The sequence below is a fragment of the Myotis daubentonii genome, chromosome 2 (genome assembly GCF_963259705.1).
Source record: "Myotis daubentonii chromosome 2, mMyoDau2.1, whole genome shotgun sequence".
Classification (NCBI taxonomy): Eukaryota; Metazoa; Chordata; class Mammalia; order Chiroptera; family Vespertilionidae; genus Myotis; species Myotis daubentonii.
The window spans coordinates 30,163,561-30,188,681 of record NC_081841.1 but is presented as its reverse complement, the minus strand read 5'-3'; the positions used below and the strand labels follow the sequence as shown (position 1 = coordinate 30,188,681).

The window sequence follows — 25,121 nt, the reverse complement described above, 5'->3', positions numbered from 1 at the left end:
AAGTTATATAATGTCCAATCATTGGAGTATATACCTGAAACTAATATAATATAGTACGTCAACTAAAATTGAAAAATTAAAAAAAATGATTGCAATAAAAAATAAAGTGTCAAGAAATAAAAATAAAAATGTAAAGAATATATAAGTAGAAACAAAAATTATATAAATTCAAATAAACAGTGTGTGTGTGTGTGTGTTAATGTACACTACAAATATAAACCTTATCTCAGTAAGAAAAACAATTGAAATCATCAGAAACATTGGGAGGTAGCAAGGTCTTTTTCAGTGGAAGGATGCAAACAGAAATGGAATGGATTTGGGGGGAAGATGTAGTGGTGGCTGGGGTTGGCAGCTGAATTGGATAACTTTAAGGTCTCATTCAACCATGGGAACCTATTAAATATCCAACTGAGTCAATAATAACATCATAGAGTTATATGACTTATATGTGATTATGTCCTAGTGTGAAAACCAAAGTAAGGCAAAATCTGGAATGATACTACTTTTATTTTTTAAAAATGAATGCATTTTATTTTGGAATTTTATTTATCCTTATGTCAAAGTGAAATTAATTTAGATATAAAAAAATTCCCCCCCAAGAAGTCCCTCAAACATGTTATGGGACTTAACATTCATTGCTCAAGTGAATGATTAGTGTGCATAAAATTGTGTGATAAATTATTATTACCTTCTTAATAATGGTGAATTACACTGTCAAATATAAAGGCATAAATTTATTTTGATTTACATGAATTGCAAATATTTTTGTGAAGATAACACATATAGAAATTATTGAATTATTGTAGAATTATATAATATATATAAAGTAGTGAATTTAATTTATTTGAAAAACAATTCACAATGTTTTAATAATTTATTTTTTAGCCCATGATTTTATTCTTCACACCACGAAGTTCCTTACCAGAATATATCCCAAAGCACTAAGAGCAGACTCTTCTAATTTTAATCCTCAAGAATTTTGGAATATAGGTTGTCAAATGGGTATGTTATAAAGGATATTGAGTTTTTTGCAAAGATAAGGTAAAATGAATTTTATAAATTAATAAAAGATTCTTGGAAAGATCTTCTTTTGAAGATTTTGTTTTGGCCCTGGGTGTTTTGCATTCAAGCAATAATGATGAATCATTGGTTTCAAGAGTTGAAGTTATTCCTAAACATGTTGGAGAGGGTAAGTCTAGGTGAAAGTTGGGGGCATGGAATAAATTAATGAAGAATTAGCAAGGGAAGTGTAGGAAGGGAAAAAGAAAACCAAAATTGCTGTAAGAGGAGAGTGAAGGTCAAGTCTTTTGCTTGAAAGATTTGCTAAGGGCCTCTTCAAATTAAGTAACCTCTACCTTTTACACATTACACTAACTGTTGCATTCATAGTTGAAAAGTGAATGAGATTGCATAGCTTTGTTATTTTTCCTTACTAGACTCTCCCTGTTCCAAATTGGTCAGCTGGTATAGCACTGGCACTAATAGTGCCAAGTTTTAACCCTTTTGCTACTGGACTGTGGCAAGGCCTATAGGTTTGAAGAGATGGGGAGAGAAGGGTCAGGATGGTGGGGGTGGGGTTTTGGGAATGGTGGAAGGTGATAATGCATATAGTGGCTATTTACCAGCTTATATGGATGTATTCCTATATTTTAACAACATTATTGCTCTGTCTCTTTTAAATTTTCTCCAAAGAGATAGCTGTATCTCTTTGGACCTGAAAGTTTATGATAGAGCTGGTATCTTTCCTTCCTGCATTTAATGTACTGATTTTCTTTTTTTTAAAATATATTTTTTATTGATTTTAGAGAGGAAGGGAGAGGGAGAGAGAGAGATAGAAACATCAATGACAATAATCATAGATTGGTTGCCTCCTGCACACCCCCTACTGGGGATCGAGCCAGCAACCTGAGCATGTGCCCTTGACCAGAATTAAACCCTGCCTCCTTCAGTCTGCAGGTCGACTCTCTATCCACTGAGCCAAACCAGCTTGGGCAATGTACTGATTTTCTTTATTCTCATATTCACTGGCTGTTATCTGACATGTACATGGTTGTTCTATAATATATATTGTGTGTCATTTTGATTCTTTGAATCAAAACTATAAAATAATTTACAGATTAAACTTTGAAAATCACCATGTTGATATAGACATGGCAGGAGAAAATGTTTATGAATCATGAGTTATTTGACTAATGGGGCTTGCTCTTAAAATGTTTGAAGATATATAATCCATGATTAGGTTTCGGTGATTCTATTAACTTTTTTTTTTTTTTTTTTTTTTTAGCTATTCTATTTCCTGACCATGTCAAAATACTTTTTTTCTCACAGTGGCCTTAAATTTCCAGACCCCTGGTCTGCCTATGGACCTTCAAAATGGGAAATTTTTGGAAAATGGTCGTTCTGGATATATTTTGAAACCACGATTCCTAAGAGATATTGAAACAGAGTTTAATCCACAGAAAACACCAGAAGACAGCAAGCCAGTTACACTTACAATAAAGGTAGGTAAACTTTTTCTTTTCCTTTTCTGGTTATTGTATGTTAGATAGTATGCATTAATATTTTGAGTTCCATTGATTTCCTTTAATGCTTTTTAAGTTTCTGTTGATGTGTTCAGCTGTTCAGATGTGTTCAGATGTGTGGCTGGTATTTTAGCATCCTTCCATATCCAAAAATGTCTTTCTGTTGACTCTTTTGCATGAATGATGTGAATAGAAGAAATATTGAGGTTAAAACTTTCTTCTCTCTGAGGTTCATTTATATTATTCCATGGTCTTTAGGCATTTTGTATTGTGATAGAGAAGTCTGAGTTCAGCCCACTTATTCCCTGTGGATATGCTGTCCCCCACCTGACTCCCTTAAGTTTAAGGACTTTTACTAGACAATGCTAGGAGCTATTTGCTTTTCATTAATCTCAGAATTAGACTTTTGCAGTTCAGAATCCCTCCCCTCTTATATTTCTGAATATTCCTGATTACTTAGAAATTAAAAGTATTAGTAGAACCTCTTTGAGTATCTTCTCTTCCTGTTTACTAATTTGTGTCAACTTCATCATTTTTTCTGTTCCCTTGGCATTTGATTTTCCTCTCTATTTGATTTTATTCTTTACTGATTATAATGTCAACGTGAATTTTCACCTGCATTATTAGTTTCCCCCTAATTTTTATTTACCTCATATTGCTTACTTTATATTTCTCCCAGCTTCTACCTTATTATCCCGCCTCTCATCTTTTGTTTTGTTACATCCTGTGTAATTCTGGAGAGCATAAGCAGCCGTTTAAAATGTATTGTTCCCTGCAAAGTGTTTTCAAAAACGTTCTTATTCTTCTATAACTTAAGTGCTATTTTTTGTTTCCTTAAGTGCAAATCTTAAAAAAATCCCAAGCTTCCTCTCTGCACTTAATTATAAACAATTCTATTTTAGATTGTATCTGTACCTGTTGTTTGCAAATAAATGAGGTGAGTGTGGTCTCCTTGGTCCCCCTCTCTATTTATGTAGTTGCTCATAGAACCATATGAATCATCTCAGATTCTATGCTGGAATTTTGGTACTTTGGTCAATTTTATTGTGTCTCATGTTAAGACTGAGGGTAGCTCTCTGCTGGCTCTGCTGGCCGAGGAGAAAGTTCTCCAGCCACTGTTACTGGATGTCATGGGGGCAGGAAATACTAGAACCTCCAGACTGCGCATCTCCCTCTATTCTTTCCATCTCAGCCCTCTCCTTTCCTGACGTAAAGTTGCAGGATTTGGGGGACCACTTCCATCCACTATAGGCCCTAGCCAAGTTGTCCCATCTGAGAATGGGAAGAAGTTTAAGAGCTGTTTACCAGAGATTAATGTGGGAAGAGAGTACATCAAAGATGAATGGGACAAAAATGATTCTGGCCACGGCAGAAAATGGTGCCAGTGAAACATATAGCTGACTTTTCTCCTGGTTCTTAGGGATTTTGTGCCTCTAGAATAGTCACATCTAGACATTGCCTACAGCCCCAGGTCAATTAGTTGGCATTCTTTCTAGAATCTGTCCAAGTATTATACATTAAGCTTACTTTACAATGTTATTATAACTTTGGTATCCCTTTTGTAATTTTAATACAAAATAAGAAAGATTAATAATTTTTTCTTTTCCTTTTTTTGGTTATTGTATAAGCTCAATAGTATACATTAATTTTTTGAGTGCCATTGAATTCATTCAATACCTTTTAAATTTCTGTTAATCTTTATAGATAATATAGGTGGATGTTACTTCAGCATCCTTCCATATCTGAAAATACTCTTTCTGTTGCTTTTTGGCATGAGTGAAAAATACAAATAGTTGTATTATTCTGGTTGTTTTAAGCAACTAGTCTATTTGTTCTAGTCCTAGTGAGAATAGATGAATCAGCCACCCTTTAAGATCCTTTCTTACTGCACACAAGACTTGCTGGGCTTCTGTGGCTTTTCTGTCTCCTTTTTTTCTTCCCTGCTAAACAATTCTTTCTCACTTTCATTTGTGGGTTCTTCTTTCTGTACCTCCACTAAAATATTTATGTCACCTAAGGCTTTTTCTTAATCCTTCCCTCAAACTAAATATTCTTCTTCTGTCCTTTTATATACATTCATGGTTTCAACCACCGACAATACTCAAATCCTTAATCTGGCCTCATTTTGGAAATATAAAAGTATATTTTTAATAGCCTACTTAACATCCATACCTATTTTATCACTGTTCTGTCAAACTTAAAATAGTAAAGCCTAAACATTATTTTCTAGTCAAACCTACTTTTATGTAAAGCTCAGTGAATTCAGTTGAACTTGTTCACTCCATTAACTCAGGTTGAAAAATTGGGAGGCATTTTTCTCTTCCACATCTCCTTCACTTCCTATGTCCAACCATCTCTAAATTCTATGGATCCAACTCCTAAATGTCTTCCTTATCCAGTCAGCTGACCTGATGTTATTTGCTGCTGTCCTATTTTAGGAATTTGTTACCTCTATCACTTCTATTCTTTTGGCTTCCTAAGGAGTTTTCAGATAACCTTAGTTCTCTTGATCCATCTTTCACAAGTTGAAAAGAGAGATTTTGCTACAATGCTAACCGTATCTTGCCTACCTAGAATTTATTTGTGTCTCCTGATTGCTTTTTTAGTTAGGCTGTGGCATACTTCTCTAGCCCCATCTCTCACCACTTCTAGCCTTTCACTTTGTTTTTTAACCATAGGGAAGCCTCCTTTTCTGTCCATGATGACACTTCCATGTATCGCTTATGCTATTTTCTTTGACTGAACTATTGTTCCATCTTTCACATGCTTATTGTGCGCTGCCTCATTTTTTAAGACATAAGAGTCACTTCTTTTTGGCAGCTTTTCCCTACACTTAATTGTGTTTCGTTTTCATTTTGTAATTTACTTCTGTTTTTTCATAACACCCTATGCATGCATATATTAGACACTTACCATGCTGTATTATAATTGTTAATTTGCTTATAGTACTTGTCATTCTCCCCCACTTGACTGAGGGTCTTTTAAAGACAAGGACTGTTTTCAATCCTTATCCCCAGTACCTGACACAAAGTGCATGCTCAGGACATGCAGGTTAATTGAATGGATGATTTCTTTTTCATGCTTAATGAAGAGACTACACATGCTCTTTTATTGAGAAAGCAAAGATGGACAATAGCTAGTATGCACAGATGTTTACAAAAGCCATCTGTTTGTATTATAAGAGGTCTCATGTAGGGGAATGAGTGACATGTTGTGAAACAGACAGGGTTAATAATTTTTCCACAAAGCTGCTGCCCTGGCCATGTGGGTCTTCCCTCCTGCTTTGATTATTCTAAGGAGATTTGTGATTACATTATAACTTGTACAAATTGTGGAGGGCATGATTTGGGAAAAGACCTAGTTTTATTAGCTTTCTGATGCCCTTGATAATGTTATTCAACATTTTTGGTTTAGCCTTTGTCATCTGCAAACTAAGAGTTTTGAATTAGGTAAGTTATTTTGGGGCTTATAAAAACTATGAAGCCATTATTTTAGGTTCCAAATCTTATGCATAAGCCCAAGAGATGAAAGCAGAGCTACTGAGGGCTTCTGTTTGACATCCATCCTCTGCAATTGTCCCTTTAAGGGTTTTGTGAGTCAGAGTGCATAAACTATTTGAACAATAATCTCTAAATTCTTTTTCAGTTCTTATATTCAATCATAATTATTTAGTTAGCTAGACAATTTTCTTTTGGACAGGAGGTGTACCAATAGAGAACCTTCTCCATATTGGTAAGGGTCTATTATCTGCAGATCTGATATTCAGCTGGTAGGCTCTGATATTGGTGTACTAGCTGCTTATGATCAATTTTCTTTCTAATTACATTCATGTCTAATTATGCTGACTGATCACTGTCCATTCCATACTGGTTGCTAAATATGTGCACCATCACTTGGTTTCTAGGTAATGCCATAACATATGGATGAAGAAAAGGAAAAATTTGGGGGTTTCTTTTTCTTTCTCTTCCTTCCTCTTTATTTTTCTTTTCAAACTTAAATTTTTATTTGTTTCTCTTTAGTATAATCTTCAAAAATTGAAGTCATACCTAAATTTTTACATTAGCACATTTTATTAATTAAGAACACTTCAAATATTGATTTTTGTTCAAACTTTATTCCTTAAAATAAAATAAGTTTTTGCTTCCACAATTAGCTTGATAAAAGGCTAAGTAAAACTAATTAATAGTTTTTTTTTAAAAATATATTTTATTGATTTTTTTACAGAGAGGAAGGGAGAGAGATAGAGAGTTAGAAACATCGATGAGAGAGAAACATCGATCAGCTGCCTCCTGCACATCTCCTACTGGGGATATGCCCGCAACCCAGGTACATGCCCTTGACCGGAATCGAACCTGGGACCTTTCAGTCCACAGGCTGACGCTCTATCCACTGAGCCAAACCGGTTTCGGCAAATTAATAGTTTTTAAAGCATTTTTATGATACCTGGTTCCTAATATGCATGTGAAATACTGAATTTAGTCAGACTTACGTTACGTATGATAATATAGACAACAGATAATATAAATTTGTAATAAATTATCTAAATATATAAATTATACTAACATAAAATGCTATTTGGGAAATAGTGATGCTTTTTCTAACATTTCAGAAGTAATAATGATAATGCTTCTAATTTTTGATATATATATATAATGAATTTGAAAATAATCTATGCTGCTGATTATCTCAGCCTGAATTACAATTGAGGGTGGTCATACAATGCTTTTAAGATTGCTTTTTAACAATCATAACAAACACTTTTAAAATAAAAACACATGTTGAACCATAAGCCTTGGACAATGTGGATTCTATTATAATCACATATTACTAAAACGGAATAATTTAGACATGTTTCTGGTATTCACCTATTGGTACTCGAGGATAAAAGTAAATTTTAAATTTTACGTTATTTTACACTTACAATGTTTTTAGGGAAACTGACTTAAAATTGGTCAATTTTTTTACAATACTTATTTTATTTATTTATTTATTACTTTTTAAATTGTTTTATTGCTTAAAGTATTACAAAGAGTATTATATATGTCTCCTTTTTTATTCCCCCTTGACCTTCCACTAGCCTCTCCTCCCCCCCCCCCCAGTGTCTTGTGTCCATTGGTTATGCTTATATGCATGCATACAAGTCCTTCAATTGATCTCTTGCCCTCCCCCCGCCCCCGAACCCTCCCTGGCCTTCCCACTGTAGTTTGACAGTCTGTTTGATGCTGCTCTGCCTCTGTATCAATTTTTGCTCATCAGTTTATATTGTTCTTAATTGTCCATAAATGAGTGAGATCATGTGGTATTTTTCTTTCATTGACTGGCTTATTTCACTTAGCACAATGCTCATATTTCGTTTTGAAATTAAATGGTGATGCAGTTTGGTATTGTGTTAAATTCTTGTATTCAAATATTTTTGCACAGGTTATCAGTGGTATCCAGTTGCCTCCCAGTATTCATTCATCATCTAACAAAGCTGACACGTTAGTGATTATAGAAATTTTTGGTGTTCCAAATGATCAAGTGAAACAGCAGACTCATGTAGTTAAAAAAAATGGTGAGCTCCTAACATATTTCGTTGAACTTCTATTAGACTTCTTGTTGAAAAGCTTAAAAATTATATATTGACAGAGTTTTGATATCTAATATTCATAAGGCAAAGGTTTTGCATTATGTTTAAGATGATAGAAGTGTTATCTGCAGCAAAAGCAATTTGATAATAATTTAATGTTATTTAGATATATTTTCAGATTACAGATACAAAATTTTATCTGAAAAAATTATACTGTTTTCACTTTTACCCCCCTTTTATATTTTCCCCAATATCACTGAAGTAAGGGAGACATTTTGAGGGCTGAAAATCTACTTAGCTTCCAGCCTCCATGTAAAATGAAGAACTCGTGATTATTCTGATAGAGCATGTTACACATTTGTACTTCACTGCTTGAATTATTTTAAAAGTCTGTGGCTTCTGACTCAGGCTAAGGCTTCCATAGAAACCTACTCATACAGTATTTGGATTCATAATCCAGTCATTTTTGCCAGAAGGGAAATGTAGGAATGGATGAAATGACTTTGGTAAGATTTTCAGTGTTCCAGGGTCTCATGATATTTTGTGTAGAACAGTACTGACATTGTCATTTCTTCCCTGAGGTTGAAGTCATTCAGGAAGTTAGACAAGTATAGAGTCCTGGGATTGACTCTTAGTCAGATCACCTTGGAAGAAACCTTGGAACTGATATTTGAGTCTAGAATCTTCTTTGAGTTGATATCCCCAAAGTATAGTGGACTTCACTTCAGAGTCTGGAAATATGCTATAGGCTTAATGACACTGACAGAAAAGCAGGTGAAGTTATATTAGTTTTTTTCTTCTTGGGTGACAATCCCCTTTGATGCCTACTATCTGCCCATTATGTTAAAAGCCTAATGCTAAGTACAAGGAAACTTAAAATCTTGGTTTATTAAGTGTGTTATTTTGTCAGTCCCAACTAACTATGTTACAAATAGTTCACAATCCAGTATGGGGATTGAAATGCAAGTAAAACAATTGAAGTAAAGAATTATTAGTGCTTTAAGAAAAGTACAAAGAATTGTAGTGGAAAAGGCAAATTTGGAGATAGTTCTTGGAGATCAGAATTTTTTAAAAAAATATATTTTTGATTTTTTACAGAGAGAGGAAGGGAGAGGGATAGAGAGTTAGAAACATCAATCAGCTGCCTCCTGCACACCCCCTACTGGGGATGTGCCCGCAACCAAGGTACATGCCCTTGACCAGAACCGAACCTGGAACCTTTCAGTCATCAGGCTGATACTCTATCCACTGAGCCAAACTGGTTAGGGCAAGAGAGTCAGAATTTTTTACAGAGATCAAGGACAAGAGCATTTAAGGCAAAAGGAATAATATGAGTGATAAAACATGGAGAAAAAATTCAAACATACTGAGGAAAAGTAAAGAAGTTCAAGATGAGTGGAATGCAGGTTACTTAAGACAGATTAGTATGAAATAAAATAAGAACGTTCTATTGGAGATGGTCATGTGATTGTGTGTATGAGAGACAGAGAGAAAGAGAGAGGGAGAGAAGGAGTTTACATTAAAGTAGGGTTGGAGGAGGTAGAATCAATCAGTATAAGAATTTTGTGCTGACATTAACAATAGCTATAAAGAACTGATTTTTAAACCAGTCCCTTTATGGGATTATTTCCCCTCTTAGGAAAAGGTAATACGGTCATTATTCCCACATGAGTCACTTAGTTCAATATTTTTGTGGGAATCCTGTATGACTGTCTAGGAAATTCACATTTGTGACCTCAGACAATGTATAATTCGCCACAAATTCTTCAATGCTTCTGGAGATGTAATTCAAAGAACAAAAGCTATTGACATAGCAGGCATAGCATTGCCTTTGTCCATGAAAAACAATGCATATTTTTCTCTGAACCTCTGAGTCTATTGATTTCTTTATTATATTTGATCTGCATGTGAATTTCTTGATTCCATTAAATTAAGCTTAAATATTGGATGATTTGAGTCATGTTGTAATACAATTGGATTTCTTTTTTGACAAGAGATTGTTGTTTGGGATGATCTGTTTTGCTAGAAACATACATTATTCATCAACTTTGTACTATAAAAATGAGCACTTGGCCCTAACTGGTTTGGTTCAGTGGATAGAGCATCAGCCTGTGGACTGAAGGGTCCCAGGTTCGATTCCGGTCAAGGGCATGTACCTTGGTTGCGGGCACATCCCCAGTAGGGGGTGTGCAGGAGGCAGCTGATCGATGTTTCTCTCTCATCGATGTTTCTAGCTCTCTATCCCTCTCCCTTCCTCTCTGTAAAAAAAATCAATAAAATATATTTAAAAAATAAATAAAAATGAGCACTTAGTCAAACCAAAGATCAAAAGCTGGCTTTAGAGCACTTACTATCTAGCTTCCAGTCCCACAACTGTCCACGGTGCTCTGCCCATGATAAGACCTGGTATAGAAAAGCAATGTTACTTCTTCATGTCTCAATTCTTTGTTAAAGAAAGGCCTAAACACAGGAGTTATATCGCATAATGATTAAACATTTCTGCTCTGAAATCAGACTCCATTTACTTGAGATATTAACCTGTCATTTAATGGCTGTGAATCTGAACCCTTAGGAAATTATGTAGCATCTTTCTGGATCAGTGTTTTCATCTATGAATGTGAGTAACAGTTACCCTGTTGCAGTTGTGAGGATTAAATGACAGTATCTATTTAAAGCTCTTGCCCTAACTGGTTTGGCTCAGTAGATCGAGCATCAGCCTGTGGACTGGAAGGTCCCAGGTTCAATTCCAGTCAAGGGCATGTATCTTGGTTGTGGGCACATCCCCAGTAGGAGGGGTGCAGGAGGCAGCTGACTGATGTTTCTCTTTCATTGATGTTTCTAACTCTCTATCCCTCTCCCTTCCTCTCTGTAAAAAAATCAAGAAAATATATTTAAAAAATAAAGCTCTTAGAATATTGCTCAGCAATAATAAATACTCAAAAATGTTGTTACTGTCATTATTTTCTCAGTGAGTGAGTTAAAAATTAAAATGATCTAAAACACAAGCTACTGTTATTAAAGTATTGAAGAGAAAAATTTTGGGAGAACAGATGTTACAAAATTTTCCCTATAAATATTGTCTATGATTTTTTGATTCTATCTATTCCTTTATGTTTCAGCTTTTAGTCCAAGATGGAATGAAACGTTCACATTTATTATTCAGGTGCCAGAATTGGCATTGGTACGTTTTGTTGTGGAAAGTCAAAATATAATAGCCGAAAATGAATTTCTTGGGCAATATACTTTACCACTTTTATGCATGGGCAAAGGTAATATGCCTAAAAGTAAGATGATTGTGCTGACAATTATAACTTTTTACCAAAGACAGACTTTGATATACCAAATAGCTCTATCCATGACATCCAGATATAAAGGAGATTTTACATATTGACACATGTTTTCTCTTGGTGAAATTACAGAAATGTGTGCTCATATGGAATATGGGATTGGGGTGTGGGATCAGTAGGCAGACTAATTAGACAAACTTGGCATGTATGAGCATTTCTGTACATGGATCATAGCTTTGTGTTTCAGCTAGGAATAGTCACTGCTACCAGAAAAAATGAAGGATGGGAATCCAAGAGAAGGGAGAAGCAGTGGCTCGTTCTTCCCACCTCAGGAGAAGAGACTGGGAGCCCAAGATGATCCTTTCTTGACTCTTTTCAGGGCTGCCTGTTTATTGCATCACCTTACGGGCTGATGTACATTGTACTCCCAATGACCTCATCTCAATATGCTTACTTTTCTAACACCATGTGAGATATACCTAGGAGACAGAGTCTGAAGCAGAAGGGTGGTGGCTAATTTTGGAGACCTTGCACTTTAAAGGGAGTTGCTGAGCTATGTCCTCAGTGTAATTCAGTAGAAAACCAGAATAGAAACTTATTTTATTTTGTTGAAAATTAATATGCAAGATGAATAAAACTATGTAGCCAGAGTTTTTATGGTATGCTTAGTAAAGATATAGTCTTTCTCAGTAGCACTATTGGGGCCATTGCTGGTTAATTTCTTTTTATTGTTCTAATTAGATATGTTTTTTTTTTGTTTTGTTTTTTTGCAGGTTACCGTCGCGTTCCTCTGTTTTCCAGATCTGGGGAGGATCTCGAGCCTGCTTCACTGTTGGTTTATGTTTGGCACATCAGATAGCAACTAATAGTATCTGACCCATTGTTAGCTACATATCACAATAAAATGGCCAAAATAAATGTTCATATACATTTTCCATTTTTTTCAACACACACACACACACACACACACACACACACACACACACACACATAATTATTTACAAAAATGGAAATACTGAGCAAACTCACTTGTAAATATGCACAACAGTGCACAACAGAGCAGTGGGGGAAAGGACATAGACAGTTCAGCGGCTCCTGACTCAGTGTGGTGTTCTTTTCAGGCAGTTTCTCCTGCCCCTTTTCTGAGGAGGCTGTGCGTTTAACTGGCTTGTATCATGTTAATTAGTAGAATTTACAACCTATAAAAATATGTCTGAGTGTATAAGATTTGTTGGCAAATATTTGGCAGTATAAAAGGAGTGTAAAATCAAAGAGTGCTTTAACTTCTAGACACCCGCTACTGCATATTGCACTGGGAAATAAAATTTCCAGGTAGTATTTTGTGTTCTTGACCAATTAGCCCCTGCAGTCTCAAGCTGGTGATTAAATGCTGTGCACTGGTTTTGGCACCTAGTAATCACACAGACATATTTATGAGTGTTTATGAAATTTATTTGGGTTCCAACTGTATTCAGGTTCTATATCTATACAAGAGATCTGTTACGTGGATTTACATTTTGGATCTCTGAATAAATTTTCAAGGATTCTGAGTCTGTACTAAATGTACTTTGGAGATTGTTTCTTTAAAAAAATATATTTTTTTATTGATTTCAGAGAGGAAGGGAGAGGGAGAAATAGAAACATCAATGATGAGAGAGAATCATTGATCGGCTGCCTCCTGCATGACCCACACCTAGGATTGAGCTAGAAACCTGGGCATATGTCCTGCCCAGGAATCGAACCATGACCTTCGTAGATCGATGCTCAACCACTGAGCCATGCCGGCCAGGCTGAAGACTGTTTCTTGATCACAGATGAGGTTCCTGTGCTGTTTCATATGCTGAACCTACTACCATTAGTAGGACTTTATATGTGGAAGAATATCTATTAACTGTTCTTAAAATAAAAGAAATAGGCTTATTAATATTTATTCCACCACATTGTTGCATGGCAGTGAGGTGAAAGCACTCAGCAAAATTTCTGACAAATTATAGAGTCCTCATAGGTATTTGTTGATTTTAAATCTGAACTTATAACTAAAATAACAAAAATGACTACTTGAGATGTACACTGATGCCAGAAAAATACAAAATAACTCATCTGTCATGTTTTACTATTGCCATAGTTTACTCTTGAAAGTAAATATTCAAAATAAAAGTGCCACTGGGAGTTCAAATATCCAAACTAAGTAGTAAGAAATGTTTCAAATCACTCAGTGCATAGTCATCTAGATTCTCCCTCGTGGGCTCTCTGCATCAAAGATCAGGGTGCACTCTTCCCCGTGGAGAGGCATAGCCAGAGGGGTGTTTCAGTTTTGCTAGATTATGGAAGGGTTTGACTTGCATCATCTATTGTGCAGCCTAACAGTAGGTGGGATGTTCACCCCACTGGCCCACGGCTTTAATTTTCTCTAAATTTCTAAAGTCTTTTGAAGACATGGAATTGTATGAGATTTAAAGATTTTGATCAGATGAATTTGTAGGAAGGTTCAATGAATTCGGCAGGATACACTTTTTAAACATCATTTACACTAACAAGATTTGAAATAAGGGAGAAAAAAGATATATTTTCTTTCTCACTTTTTCTTGGGTATTAATAAAATTCAAGTCACTAACTTTGAAGACCAAATCTTTCATTTTTTTTTTTTTTAGCATTACACTCTACTTGAGAAACACAGCTTTGAAAGGAAATATTGGATTATTTTATTTTCTGTACAATAACCTGTGATGTTTAAATATATCTTTTTGTGTGTGTATTATTTACCTCTGACTTTACCCTTTAAATTGAACAGGCATCATCATCATCATCAACAACATTATCATTATTATTTCCTCACAAGAACTTTTAGCAGTTACTACCTATAGAAACTCCACAGTCATGGAATGTTCTTACATTAGAGGAGATTTGGAATGGTGTAAGAAGCCAGCTTTGGTATGTGCTTTCTATGCATAATTCACTTGTAGGAAAAAATAGTGTTGGTAAGTGGAAGGAAACAGAAGAAAAGGCTAAGTGAACCACTGGGCTGTGACAACAGAAGACCTTTCAACTTTTATTTTTTAAAAATTACTATTATTTTTTAATCCTCACCCGAGGATATTTTTTATTTTTAGAGAGAGTGGAAGAGAGAGGGAAAGAGACAGAGAAATATTGATGTGAGAGAAACACATTGATTGGTTTTCTTGGAGGAGCCTGCAACCAAGGCAAGTGTCCTTGACCAGAATCAAACCTGGGACCCTTTGATGAGCCAAACTGGCTAGGGTGACCTTTTAACTTTTATACTCTCAGTTTAAATGTCAGTTCCTCAGGGAAGGCATCATAATTTTCGGGATTAGGTTATATTCCTTGGTTGATGTTTCCATATAACTAAGAACTGATTTTGCAGGATCAGAGAGGCTTTGATGTTGCTAGGGGCAGGCCTGCCACTCATGGTTAGGCCATGCTGTTCTCCTGTTGAACATAAACAGTTTCACAAAGCAGCAACACCGGCCACAATCACTCTGTGACCTTAATGGATCAAGAAAAAAGCAAAATCACTCTGTAATCATGCTTCAACACATGAAGTTGTTCAAGTTGATAAAATACAAACCCTATAAAATGGTAGAGTCTCAGCTCTCTTTGGGGCATTCTGGCCAATAACTTGCATCAGTTGTACATTAAAGGTTTTTAGTTGATTCAGATATAACAATATGTGTTCTAAGACCAGGATTAGCCAACCCTTTAAGCAGATTTGGTTATCTGAGTCTCTTTAAATTGAAGGACACACAGATTGAATGGAGTGCTAGGCATAAGATGCTATTCCAGACTCTGCAGGCTTCTGAGCTTGTTAGAAACTTTTATGGAATTGCTTGTACAATCAAAAGCATCATCTTAATTCAGGGCAATTTTTCACTAGATGTGCAATGAAGATTGAGCCTGGGATATTGGGACTGGGTTGTTGCAGAAGAGATAGTAAATAACAGTTGCTGAGAATTAAGTTAGAATGAGGAGACAGCTGTATTTTCTCATTAAAAACCAATAACATCAAACAGTTTCCTGAAATAATATATGCTAATTTGTCAAACCCAGGAAGTATCAAAAACTATAAAGCTATAAATCACGGTCAACCATGAAATAAAACAATCTCTCTTAATTGTTTTGGTTCTTTGGAAAAACATCTAATCTCCTCTTTCCTACATCATTTCTTTAAGGCTGTACATACCATAGAATTGTCTGCAATGGTGGACTTGTCATATATCTTCTCTGTCCAATTAGCTACATGTAATTATTTACCACTTGTGATATGACTAATGTGTACAGTAGCTAGTGCCACTGAGGAATTGAATTTTAAGTCATGTTTTATTTCAATTAATTTAAATTCAAGTAGCCATATGGGTCTGGTGCCTACCCTATAGATGGGATAGCTCTGGAGTGCTGGCCTCTCTTCTGCTCCTGAATATTAAGCTTTCTCCATTATGCTGGCTCACTCACACATCATCCTTATTATCCACAGATGCCATGATCATATTCTATTTCTCTGATCTGTGGCTATTTCTTCTCAACCCTCTCACTCTATTAGCGATTCAATCCAATAAAATATATGGTATCTTACTGTTGTTTATCAAATACTTTCATATACATTATTTAGTTTCTCATATTAAATATAACTATAAGCTATGTTTTTCCTAAGTGATTTTCCCAAATGAAAGTTTCTTAGCTGCTGTGATCAAATAAAGGAACTCATTTGAAAAAACTCTTTGACAATATAAACATTGGTGATTTTGGTGATTGGCTAGAAAAAATATTATGAAAATGGGTCAGAGTGATAATGTGAAAGGAACACTGAATTGGTCATCAGGAGACCTCTGTCTGCCACCAGTGACAATAATGATAATATTAATAGGAATAAAATCATGTGTTATTTACTAACCGTATTCCAAGTGGGACCTAGTGCTAAGTGCTTTATATGCACTAACCAGTTTAACCATCATAGCAATTAAAGGAGAATTTGCAGAGGGAGACACTAAAGATTAAAGAGCTAAGTAATGTGTTCAAAATAATATATTGAAGATATCCTGGGTGGGCCCTTCACCTCTCATTGCTTACTGAATTCTCTTTAAAAGTGAGGTTTCTGAACTAGATAATGTTTTTCGCTTCCCTTTCTCTATGACACAGACAACTGGGATGTCTAATTAATAATCTGATTTTCGGCAGTGTTCATTCTGATATTGATGTGTGTATAATTTTTGTGATTGTGGAGAAATGTAGCAATCAGAGATAGAAAAACTCTTGAAATATTTATTTCCTAAAAACTTTGATTTTATATCAATCTTGTTTCATGGTAGCATATTTCTATTTTAATTTTTTATATTTGTTATGGACTGAATGTCTGTGTTCCTCCCAAATTCATATATTAAAGCTTTCACCCCTAATGTAATTGTATTAAGAGGTGGGTCTCTGGGAGCTAATTAGTTTAGATGAGGTCATGAAGATGAGTCCTCAGGATGGAATTAGTACTTTTATAATAAGAGGAAAAGACACCAGAGTGCCTTCTCTTTGCCATGGGAGGATGCAGTGAGAAGGCAGCTGTCTGCAAGTCTGGGAGAGAGCTCTCACTAGGGGCGTCATTGGCTGGCACCTTGATCTTGGACTTCCTAGCCTCCAGAACTGTGAGAAGTAAATGTCTGTTGTTTAAGCCATCCAGTCTATGGTGTTCTGTTATAGCAGTCTGAGCTGATTAAGACAATATCTTCCAGAATCTCACTGACAGTATGAATTAGATTTAAAATGAAGTTATTATACCTCCCAAACAGATGTATTATAAATATTAAATAAAATAATGAATGTAAAATGCTTGCTACTGTGCCTGTCACATAATAAATATGCAAAAAAAGTCCATAAGTCTAATTGCAAGGGAATATAGCCCAGGGGTTAAGAGAATGGATGCTAGCACTTGATGTCCCAGGCTTATATCCTCTGCTCCCTACTAAGTGTGGGACCTTGGGCAAAATACTCATCTTTCCTTTTTTCAGTTTTCACATCAATGGAATCAATAATCATTGTTATAAGGATTAAATTTTTAAAATGTACATAAATAATTTGGAATAGTGCCTGAAACTTGAATCCCATATACATATTAACTATCATCACTAATATGATTCTCATCATTTTATTGCATTAGACTTTTCAGTAGGGGAAGTTACTCTGAGAACTCACCAGGAGCTTCTCTTTAATTCTCTTATTTTTCTCACATATCAACTGATGTTTTGGGTTTCTGCTCACATTTATAATTGGAAATCAGAATTTTTGCCTGAATGAGCTCCTTCTACATGAGTGGGCAGATGCGCATCAGAGAACAGAGCAGGCCTGTAATATGCCTGTAGGCACATCCCTGAGCAATAAGTATAGCTATGAGCACTTCTACTAAGAGAGTAATAAATGGTGGTGAGTTGGCCTGTGGTGAGCAACACCTTACAGAAGGGAAATGAGTCACACCAGGATCTGCGAACTTCCCCCGGATGTTGGTCCTATCGTCCCTGTGTCAGATGATGACTGAGCAGCAGGCATAGTCTCCTTGGGGAAGGCCAGGGGCTGCAGGGCTGCAGCCCTGGTGCTTCAGTGAGAATAGATGGTGGGTGTATTAATACTGCATTTCAGTTCCTGTCTCAAATGAAGAATTTGGATGCTGCATGTGTAGGTTGCATTCTACCTGATTTTCAATAGATAAGCAAGGCTTTCCTTTCAAAAAAAAATTCTTTGATCATCTCAGTAGGAGATTAGTAAACTGGTAAACTGGTAAAATGCTAAAGATGTATTAGATTCTTCATCTTTTCAAAGAATAAGTTCTGTCTCATCAGTATGGAACTTCCTGGTGAATGTGAACCTATTTTATAAAACCGATGTATTTCTACTTAAGAAATACCATATTTAATGTGATATTATATAAAGGACATTATTGTGGGTATAGATGGACTTCTTTTTCTCTTAAATTCATTCTACTATTAGTCCCTGAGAGACCCAAGAGAGCATAATAAAGAGGTGGAAGAAGTGGGGGAGCTTCTGATAATATAGGTTGAGCCTAAGAAAGAGACAGAGATTCTTTAAGCATAACTATCAGTAAGAGATGCTAACTGGATATTAATTTTGACTACGTCAAAAGTCTGATTATATTTTCAGTATTATCTTTTGAGGTTGCCCTCAAGTGAAAATATTCCCATTTCTTCTATTCCTCCTCTGGATCCACAGTTTGCCCCAGCCTTTCACCCCACCCTCTACACTGTTTTGTTCACTGGGAGAAGAATCTGGTGGAGTCCTGTGCTGAGTCCTCCTCTACGGCAGAAGGGTGTGGTAGAAATTGCATGGACTTGGTGGTCAAGCCAGACTGGGTTTGACTGCTGGGCTCAAAGGCATTTCTTAGCCTTTCTGAAATTTTGCTTCCTGCCCTCTTCATTGGACTTTGCTGTTGCTTCTCATTATAGTAGTTGTTTGTTTAGTGAATTTTCTGAACTAGTTTTTAAGAGTCTGTGTCCTTTATTGTGTATAGCCACTGAATTCTCTGTGGTCAACAAGTGATTTCACAAAAATTTTCTTAACTCCCGGAACAAAACACACACCCACAAACAAACAGTAAAACATGAAAACTAAAAATCTTCCAGTTTTGTATACAGCCTCAGTTCAGTGTGTTGGGGAATGCCTTTAACATTCAGCATGGAAGCTTGCCCCTCTATCTTAACCTTCACTTCTTGTTTGAATAAAGCCTGAAGGTCAGCCAGAGATAACAGCTTTTTGCCTTCTGGGGTCTTTTCTGAACATGCTCCTGCCATGGGCATGTGTGTGTGCTTACCATTCCTAGGAATATGTGAAAGCTTATCCATGCCCTTTTCTGCAGAACTTCTCATTCCCTAGCCTTTCCTCTTAGACTTTTCAATTAGTCCATTTTTTTGCCCAACTTATTATTCGTTATCCCAGCAGCAGTGGCTAATACAGTTGACCTTAAATGTTTTTCTTTAAAAAAAATATTTTAATTTATGAGGGAGAGAGAGAGAGAGAGAGAGAGAGAGAGAGAGAGAGAGAGAGAGAGAGAGAGAGAGAGATAGGAACATCAATGATGAGAGAAAATCATTGATCAGCTGCCCCACACTGGGGATTGAACTCTGACCTCCTGGTTCATAGGTTGATGCTCACACCGGCTGGGCACCTTACATGCTTTGAATAAATGCTCCCTGAGTAGCCACCTCAACAATGGGAGAGCTCTGAGTTAAGTGAAATAAACACGAGCCCTTTGAGTTTGTCCTTCAGGAAACAGCAGACAAGTCAAAACAAACAACCAACATTCTCTTAGAATAAGGTCTATTCTACTTCCTTCCATATTAGGAATCTATGTCAGGCAGATGGGCTATTGCCTTTAAGGGTGTCACCAAACTGGGGAGCAGGGGATGGGGCCTGGGTCAGTTAAATGCCACAAGGCTCTGTTATTAAAATTCACCTGTTTTCTTGATTAAGCAGTATTTTGGTGCTGTAAAATTTAATTCTTTTTTTAAAGTTACAATAAAGTTCTGACAGTTTATTTTTTGTGGCGGAATGGGCCTTTGGAGTTCCCTACTCCACCATTTTTGCAGATGCCATGCTCCACAAATATTAACATCTAATATTAGTATGCTGCGTTTGTTACAATTAATGAACCAATCTTGATACATTATTTTTAACTAAAGTCCATACTTTATTCAAGTTTTCTCCAATTTCCCTTTTTCTGTTCCAGTTCCCATCTAGAACACACATTACATTTAATAGTCATGTCTCCTGAGGCTCTTCCTTGCTGTGACAGTTCCCTTCAGATACTCTTTGTTTTTTGATGAGTTTGACAGTTTTGAGAAGATCTAGACAAGCATTTGGTAGAATTTAAGTCAACTTGGGATTTGAGTGATGTTTTCTTCATGATTCAACTGGAGCTATGAGTTTTTGAAAGAAAGACCTTAGTGGTAAAATGCCATTTTCTTTTTTTTGAAACAATCACATGCATTTATTTATTTATTTATTTATTTATTTATTTATTTATTTTTATTATTATTAGCTAAGGTATTACAAATGTGTCCTCATCCCCCCCATAAAATGCCATTTTCATCAAATCTTATCAAAGGCACATACTAGCAACATGACTTCACTTTTGATATTGACTTTCATTACTTGACTGACATAGTATTTGTCAAGTTTCTACATGTAAAGTAACTCTTCCCGCCCTCCACCCCCCAATTTCCATAACATACTCTTTGGAATGAAGTCACTATGTCCAGTCTACACCTAAAGAGCAAATAGCTATGTTCCATCTTCTAGATGCCCAACATCTATGTAAATTATTTGGAATTATTCTGCATTGGAGATTTGTGTTTTTCCCCTATTTATTTATTTATTTACCCAGTTATTTGCATCAATATGAACTCATAGATAATTATTTTGTAGTTTAGATGGTAGTTTAATACTACTAGCCCAACTTGTCCCAGCCTTGGTCATTGGGAGCTCTTCCAGTTGTCTCCTTTGTCCCAAGGTGGAGTTTTCACCCCTATCACCACATTTGTTTCAGCTGGAGGATCACTGGCAGCAGGTCCCTTACCTGAAGCTCCAGTTGATGTCTGTGAACATTAGGAGTCTGGTGAAGATTAGTATTCTTGCCATCTGGTCTTCAAAACACTTTCTTGCCCTAACTGGTTTGGCTCAGTGGATAGAGCCTCAGCCTGCGGACTGCAAGGTCCCAGGTTCGATCCCGGTCAAGGGCATGGACCTTGGTTGCGGGCACATCCCCAGTGCGGGGTGTGCAGGAGGCAGCTGATCTAAGTTTCTCTCTCATCAATGTTTCTAATTCTCTATCCCTCTTCCTTCCTCTCTGTGAAAAATCAATAAAGCATGTTTTGTTTTTTTTTAAAACAAACACAAAAAAACCCACTTTCTTTTCCCAGTTCTTAAATTTCAGAAATCTTTAATAGTATTTTATTTAGTTAAAGTCTTTTTCTGAAGACGTGGGGAACACCTTTGTTATTCCTTGCCTTTTATTGTTTCTATTTTCTTTTCAGATAATTTCAGCTGGGTCTATAACCTTTTATTTAGCTTTTTATAGTCATCTTTTCTCTAGCTCACATAGGAATAACATGGTTTCTTAGACCTGTATACCTTTTTTACTTTTCCCTTTGCTCCCTGGTGCAGACAATTGTTATTCTAACTTTCTTCTCTGAGTTTTGTTTGAGAGAGATAAAGTCAGTGAGTTCCATGTTTGTTACACATTTCTTGTTTAAACAAGTCTTGACTATCTTGATCATCTTGAGTAGAATATTTCCACCTAAAATATAATGTTCCAATCAAACCAACACCTGATCCAAACCAAGCCTTAATCTCTAATCACCTTGTCTGATTTCCCTTTAATAAGTAAGTCCCCTCTTTGCTTTATTTCCTCATAGAATATCAGTTCCATAAATTTTCTAGATATAGTTCTTCAGAGCATCCCCTTGGCAGTAATTCTGTCCTTTTGAAACACATGCAATAATTCTTTGAGTCCTTTACACTTATCTTCCTGGATTTTCCTCTTGAATCTGACTTGATTTTCTTAACCACTTAATCACTCTGTTCCAGTTTTTAAGGGATGATTCTTAAGACTGCTACTGTTTTAAGAAGGATCATTTTTAAAATTTCTGATCTTAGGTCTCTCTGAGATATCACTATATTTGCTTTCCAAGGCATTTACTCTTTTTATTTGATAGGGTTTTTTTTTTAGATACCAGTTTTCCTTTGTGAATCATTAACAACTGAAATGCACTGTTCTTTTCTATTACCTTCTCCAAGAGAAGTTGGACTTGAGTGTATCAACTTTTAAATCTTGTAGTTTTCTCTCTTAGCTCTTCGCATATTATTTCCCCTTCAGATCTGCCCAGCCTATGTTTTAAGATATCAATATTTCTTCTAAGGAAATGTCTTTCTCATTGCTACTCAGTTTGACATATTCTATTTTATTTTCCTGCTTCCACTATCCTTGTTCAGATAGTAGGGAGTTAGCTCCTTTTCAAACTAATCCAGTTTCTTCTTGATTCCTGGGGTAAGCCAGGAACTCAGAGCCAGAGCCTGATGGTCACAGACCTTTAAAACTGCTTTCTCAGATTGGGGACATTTAATAATCTCAGCCAGTTCTTTTTTGACCTCAGCCTAGGAAGAAGACATAGTCTCTTTACAAAAAGAGTCTCTATTTCTTTTGATTTAAATATTAATCAAATCTACCTTTCTCCTAGGGTAGCAGTCATGATTTAAGTCTCTGAGCTCCAATAATCAGAATTTCTTTAGTTATCACATGCAGAGCCTCCTTGAGACTGTTGTTGAGGTGACTTCAATCTATGGACATGACACATGAATTCAGGTTTGGTCTTATCTTTTCTAGTACTCTCTCACGGTAAAGTCCTTCAAAACAGTGTGTGTGCATGCGCACACACACGAACACAAGTTTGGGAAGCTGATATAGTAGGCAGGTATACCTGTGTCTGGAGCTAAGAATTTTAAGCTACCACTTCACTAGAGTTTGTAGCACAATCTGAATTCAGCTGCTGTTTTAATTTCTGGCCTAGTAGTTTGAGATCTGGCTGAGAAATTCATTAAAGAAAGCAGCCAGTGTTCTTTTATCACCCAATTCTTAAAAAGCTTATTTAAGAAAAAAAGTTTGTCTTTTCCTTAGAGTCTACTTTTTTTTCCAAGGACTATATCCTATGTTACCAGTACTCACTCATGCCTAAGGTTTTTAAACCTTTAATGATGAAAATCAGTCATTTGATTCAATCTAGGCCATTACAGTCCACCAAGGTCAATAAATCCACATGGCCATGCTTACCAAAGCTTAAAGTCTATAGCGTGTGTCTTGGCTCATTGAAACTTCTGTATCGATGTTATATCGCCCCTAACATTCTTTCTGATGAAAAAGCTTTGGTTAGGTTTAATCTGTTTAACTAAAATGTATTGAAAGCATACAGGATTCTGTGCTAGGAAATAAAAGATATCCTAATTTGTGACAGTTATGTTATAGCTGGGCGATTGCTTTAGGCACTGGAATTTCCCCCATATGTTATCAAGTCCTCACTTGTGGTCTAAAATGAGGGTCTTGGGTGTGGCTTAGAGTCACAACTGGGGGAGGCAGGATTCCCTTTGGTGAGGGCACCAGGAAAGGATCTTTTGGTTGTATTTTTAGGCGGTACTTTCCCTATAACCTTGGGATCTATGGTCTAGTGAAAAGAGATAAAACTTAAATAATAAACCAAATTAATACGTGAGTTTATAAAATTTTCAAACTTGATAAATGCCTCTTAAAAAGGGGGAGAGCAGAATGTATCTGAGGCAGGTTAAAATACTATATAAAGTGGTCATGGTAGGCCTAAGAGCAATCGAAATATTTAATCAAGACTTGAAAGAGATGAAAGAATTAGGCAAGTGAATATATGGGGCAAAAGCACATTTTTTTGAAAGCAAGAGGATATAATAGGAGTTCAAATCAGAGAGGTAGCTGATGGGAGGCCAAATCACATTGGACCTTTCAGGTTATTTTAAAGGTTTGGGATTCTACTTTGAGATTAGAAGCTCCTGCAGAGTTTTGAGCAGAAGAATGACATGATCGTTCTAATTGCTGTGTTGAGAATAGACTATGAGGGGGGCCAGGGTAAACACAGAAACAAAGAGACTGTAGAAGGCAATTGTGGTATACAGAGAGGTTACTAGTATACAGAAAGGTTGCAATGGAGAGTGATAAGTGGTTGTAATTGGGATGTATTTGGAAGGTAGAGCCAACAAGAGTTCTTGCTGGATTGAATTATACTGAAGGGGGTGTAGGGAATCAACGATGACTTCAATATTTTTGCTCTTTAGAACCGGTTTTGGGGGAAAATCAGGAGTTTCATTTTGGACATTCTGAGTTTGAGATATTAGATATCCAAGTGGGCTCTTAAGTTTATTTATTGAGTAAGGTATTACATATGTGTCCTTATCCCCCCTTCGCCCCCCTCCCTACCTCCTGCTCATGCCCTCACCCCATGGTGTCTGTGTCCATTGGTTAGGCTTATATACATGCATATAAGTCCTTTGGTTGATCCCTCCCCCTTACCCCCGCCCTTCCCTACCATCCCTCTGAGGTTTGATGGTCTGATCAATGCTTCGGTGTCTCTGGATCTGTTTTTGTTCATCAGTTTATGTTGTTCATTATATTCCACAAATGAGTAAGATCATGTGCTATTTATCTTTCTCTGACGGACTTATTTCACTTAGCATAATGCTCTCCAGGTCCATCCATGCTGTTGCAAATGGTAAGAGTTTCTTCCTTTTTATAGTAGTGTAGTATTCCATTGTGTAGATGTACCACAGTTTTTTAATCTACACATCTGCTGATGGGCACTTAGGCTGTTTCCAAATCTTAGCTGTGGTGAATTGTCTTTGCTGGTATTTTAATTGGGTTGTTTATCTTCCTTCCTTTAAGTTGTATGAGTTCCCTGCAAATGTTGGAGATTAAACCCTTATCAGAGATAACATTGGCAAATATGTTCTCCCGTGCAGTGGGCTTTCTTGTTGTTTTGTTGACGGTTTCTTTTGCTGTGCAGAAGCTTTTTATTTTGATGTAGTCCCATTTGTTTATTTTCTCTTTAGTTTCCATTGCCCTAGGAGCTGTATCAGTGTAGATATTGTTTCGGCATATGTCTGAGATTTTGTTGCCTGTGGATTCCGCTAAGATTTTTATGGTTTTCCGTCTTAAGTTTAAGT

The 25,121-nt window shown here is 36.2% G+C and overlaps 1 protein-coding gene across 1 annotated transcript in view; it reads left to right on the top strand.

The window, feature by feature from the left end:
• PLCZ1 (phospholipase C zeta 1) overlaps positions 1–12,296 on the top strand; it is a 30,369-nt gene extending 18,073 nt beyond the window's left edge. The window contains exons 8-12 of the mRNA XM_059680953.1: positions 886–1,002; positions 2,329–2,501; positions 7,944–8,076; positions 11,211–11,360; positions 12,152–12,296. Coding sequence (XP_059536936.1) covers positions 886–1,002; positions 2,329–2,501; positions 7,944–8,076; positions 11,211–11,360; positions 12,152–12,237 — 659 coding nt within the window. The 3' untranslated portion in view covers positions 12,238–12,296. The remainder of the gene's footprint in view (positions 1–885; positions 1,003–2,328; positions 2,502–7,943; positions 8,077–11,210; positions 11,361–12,151) is intronic.
• Positions 12,297–25,121: the final 12,825 nt, after the last annotated feature.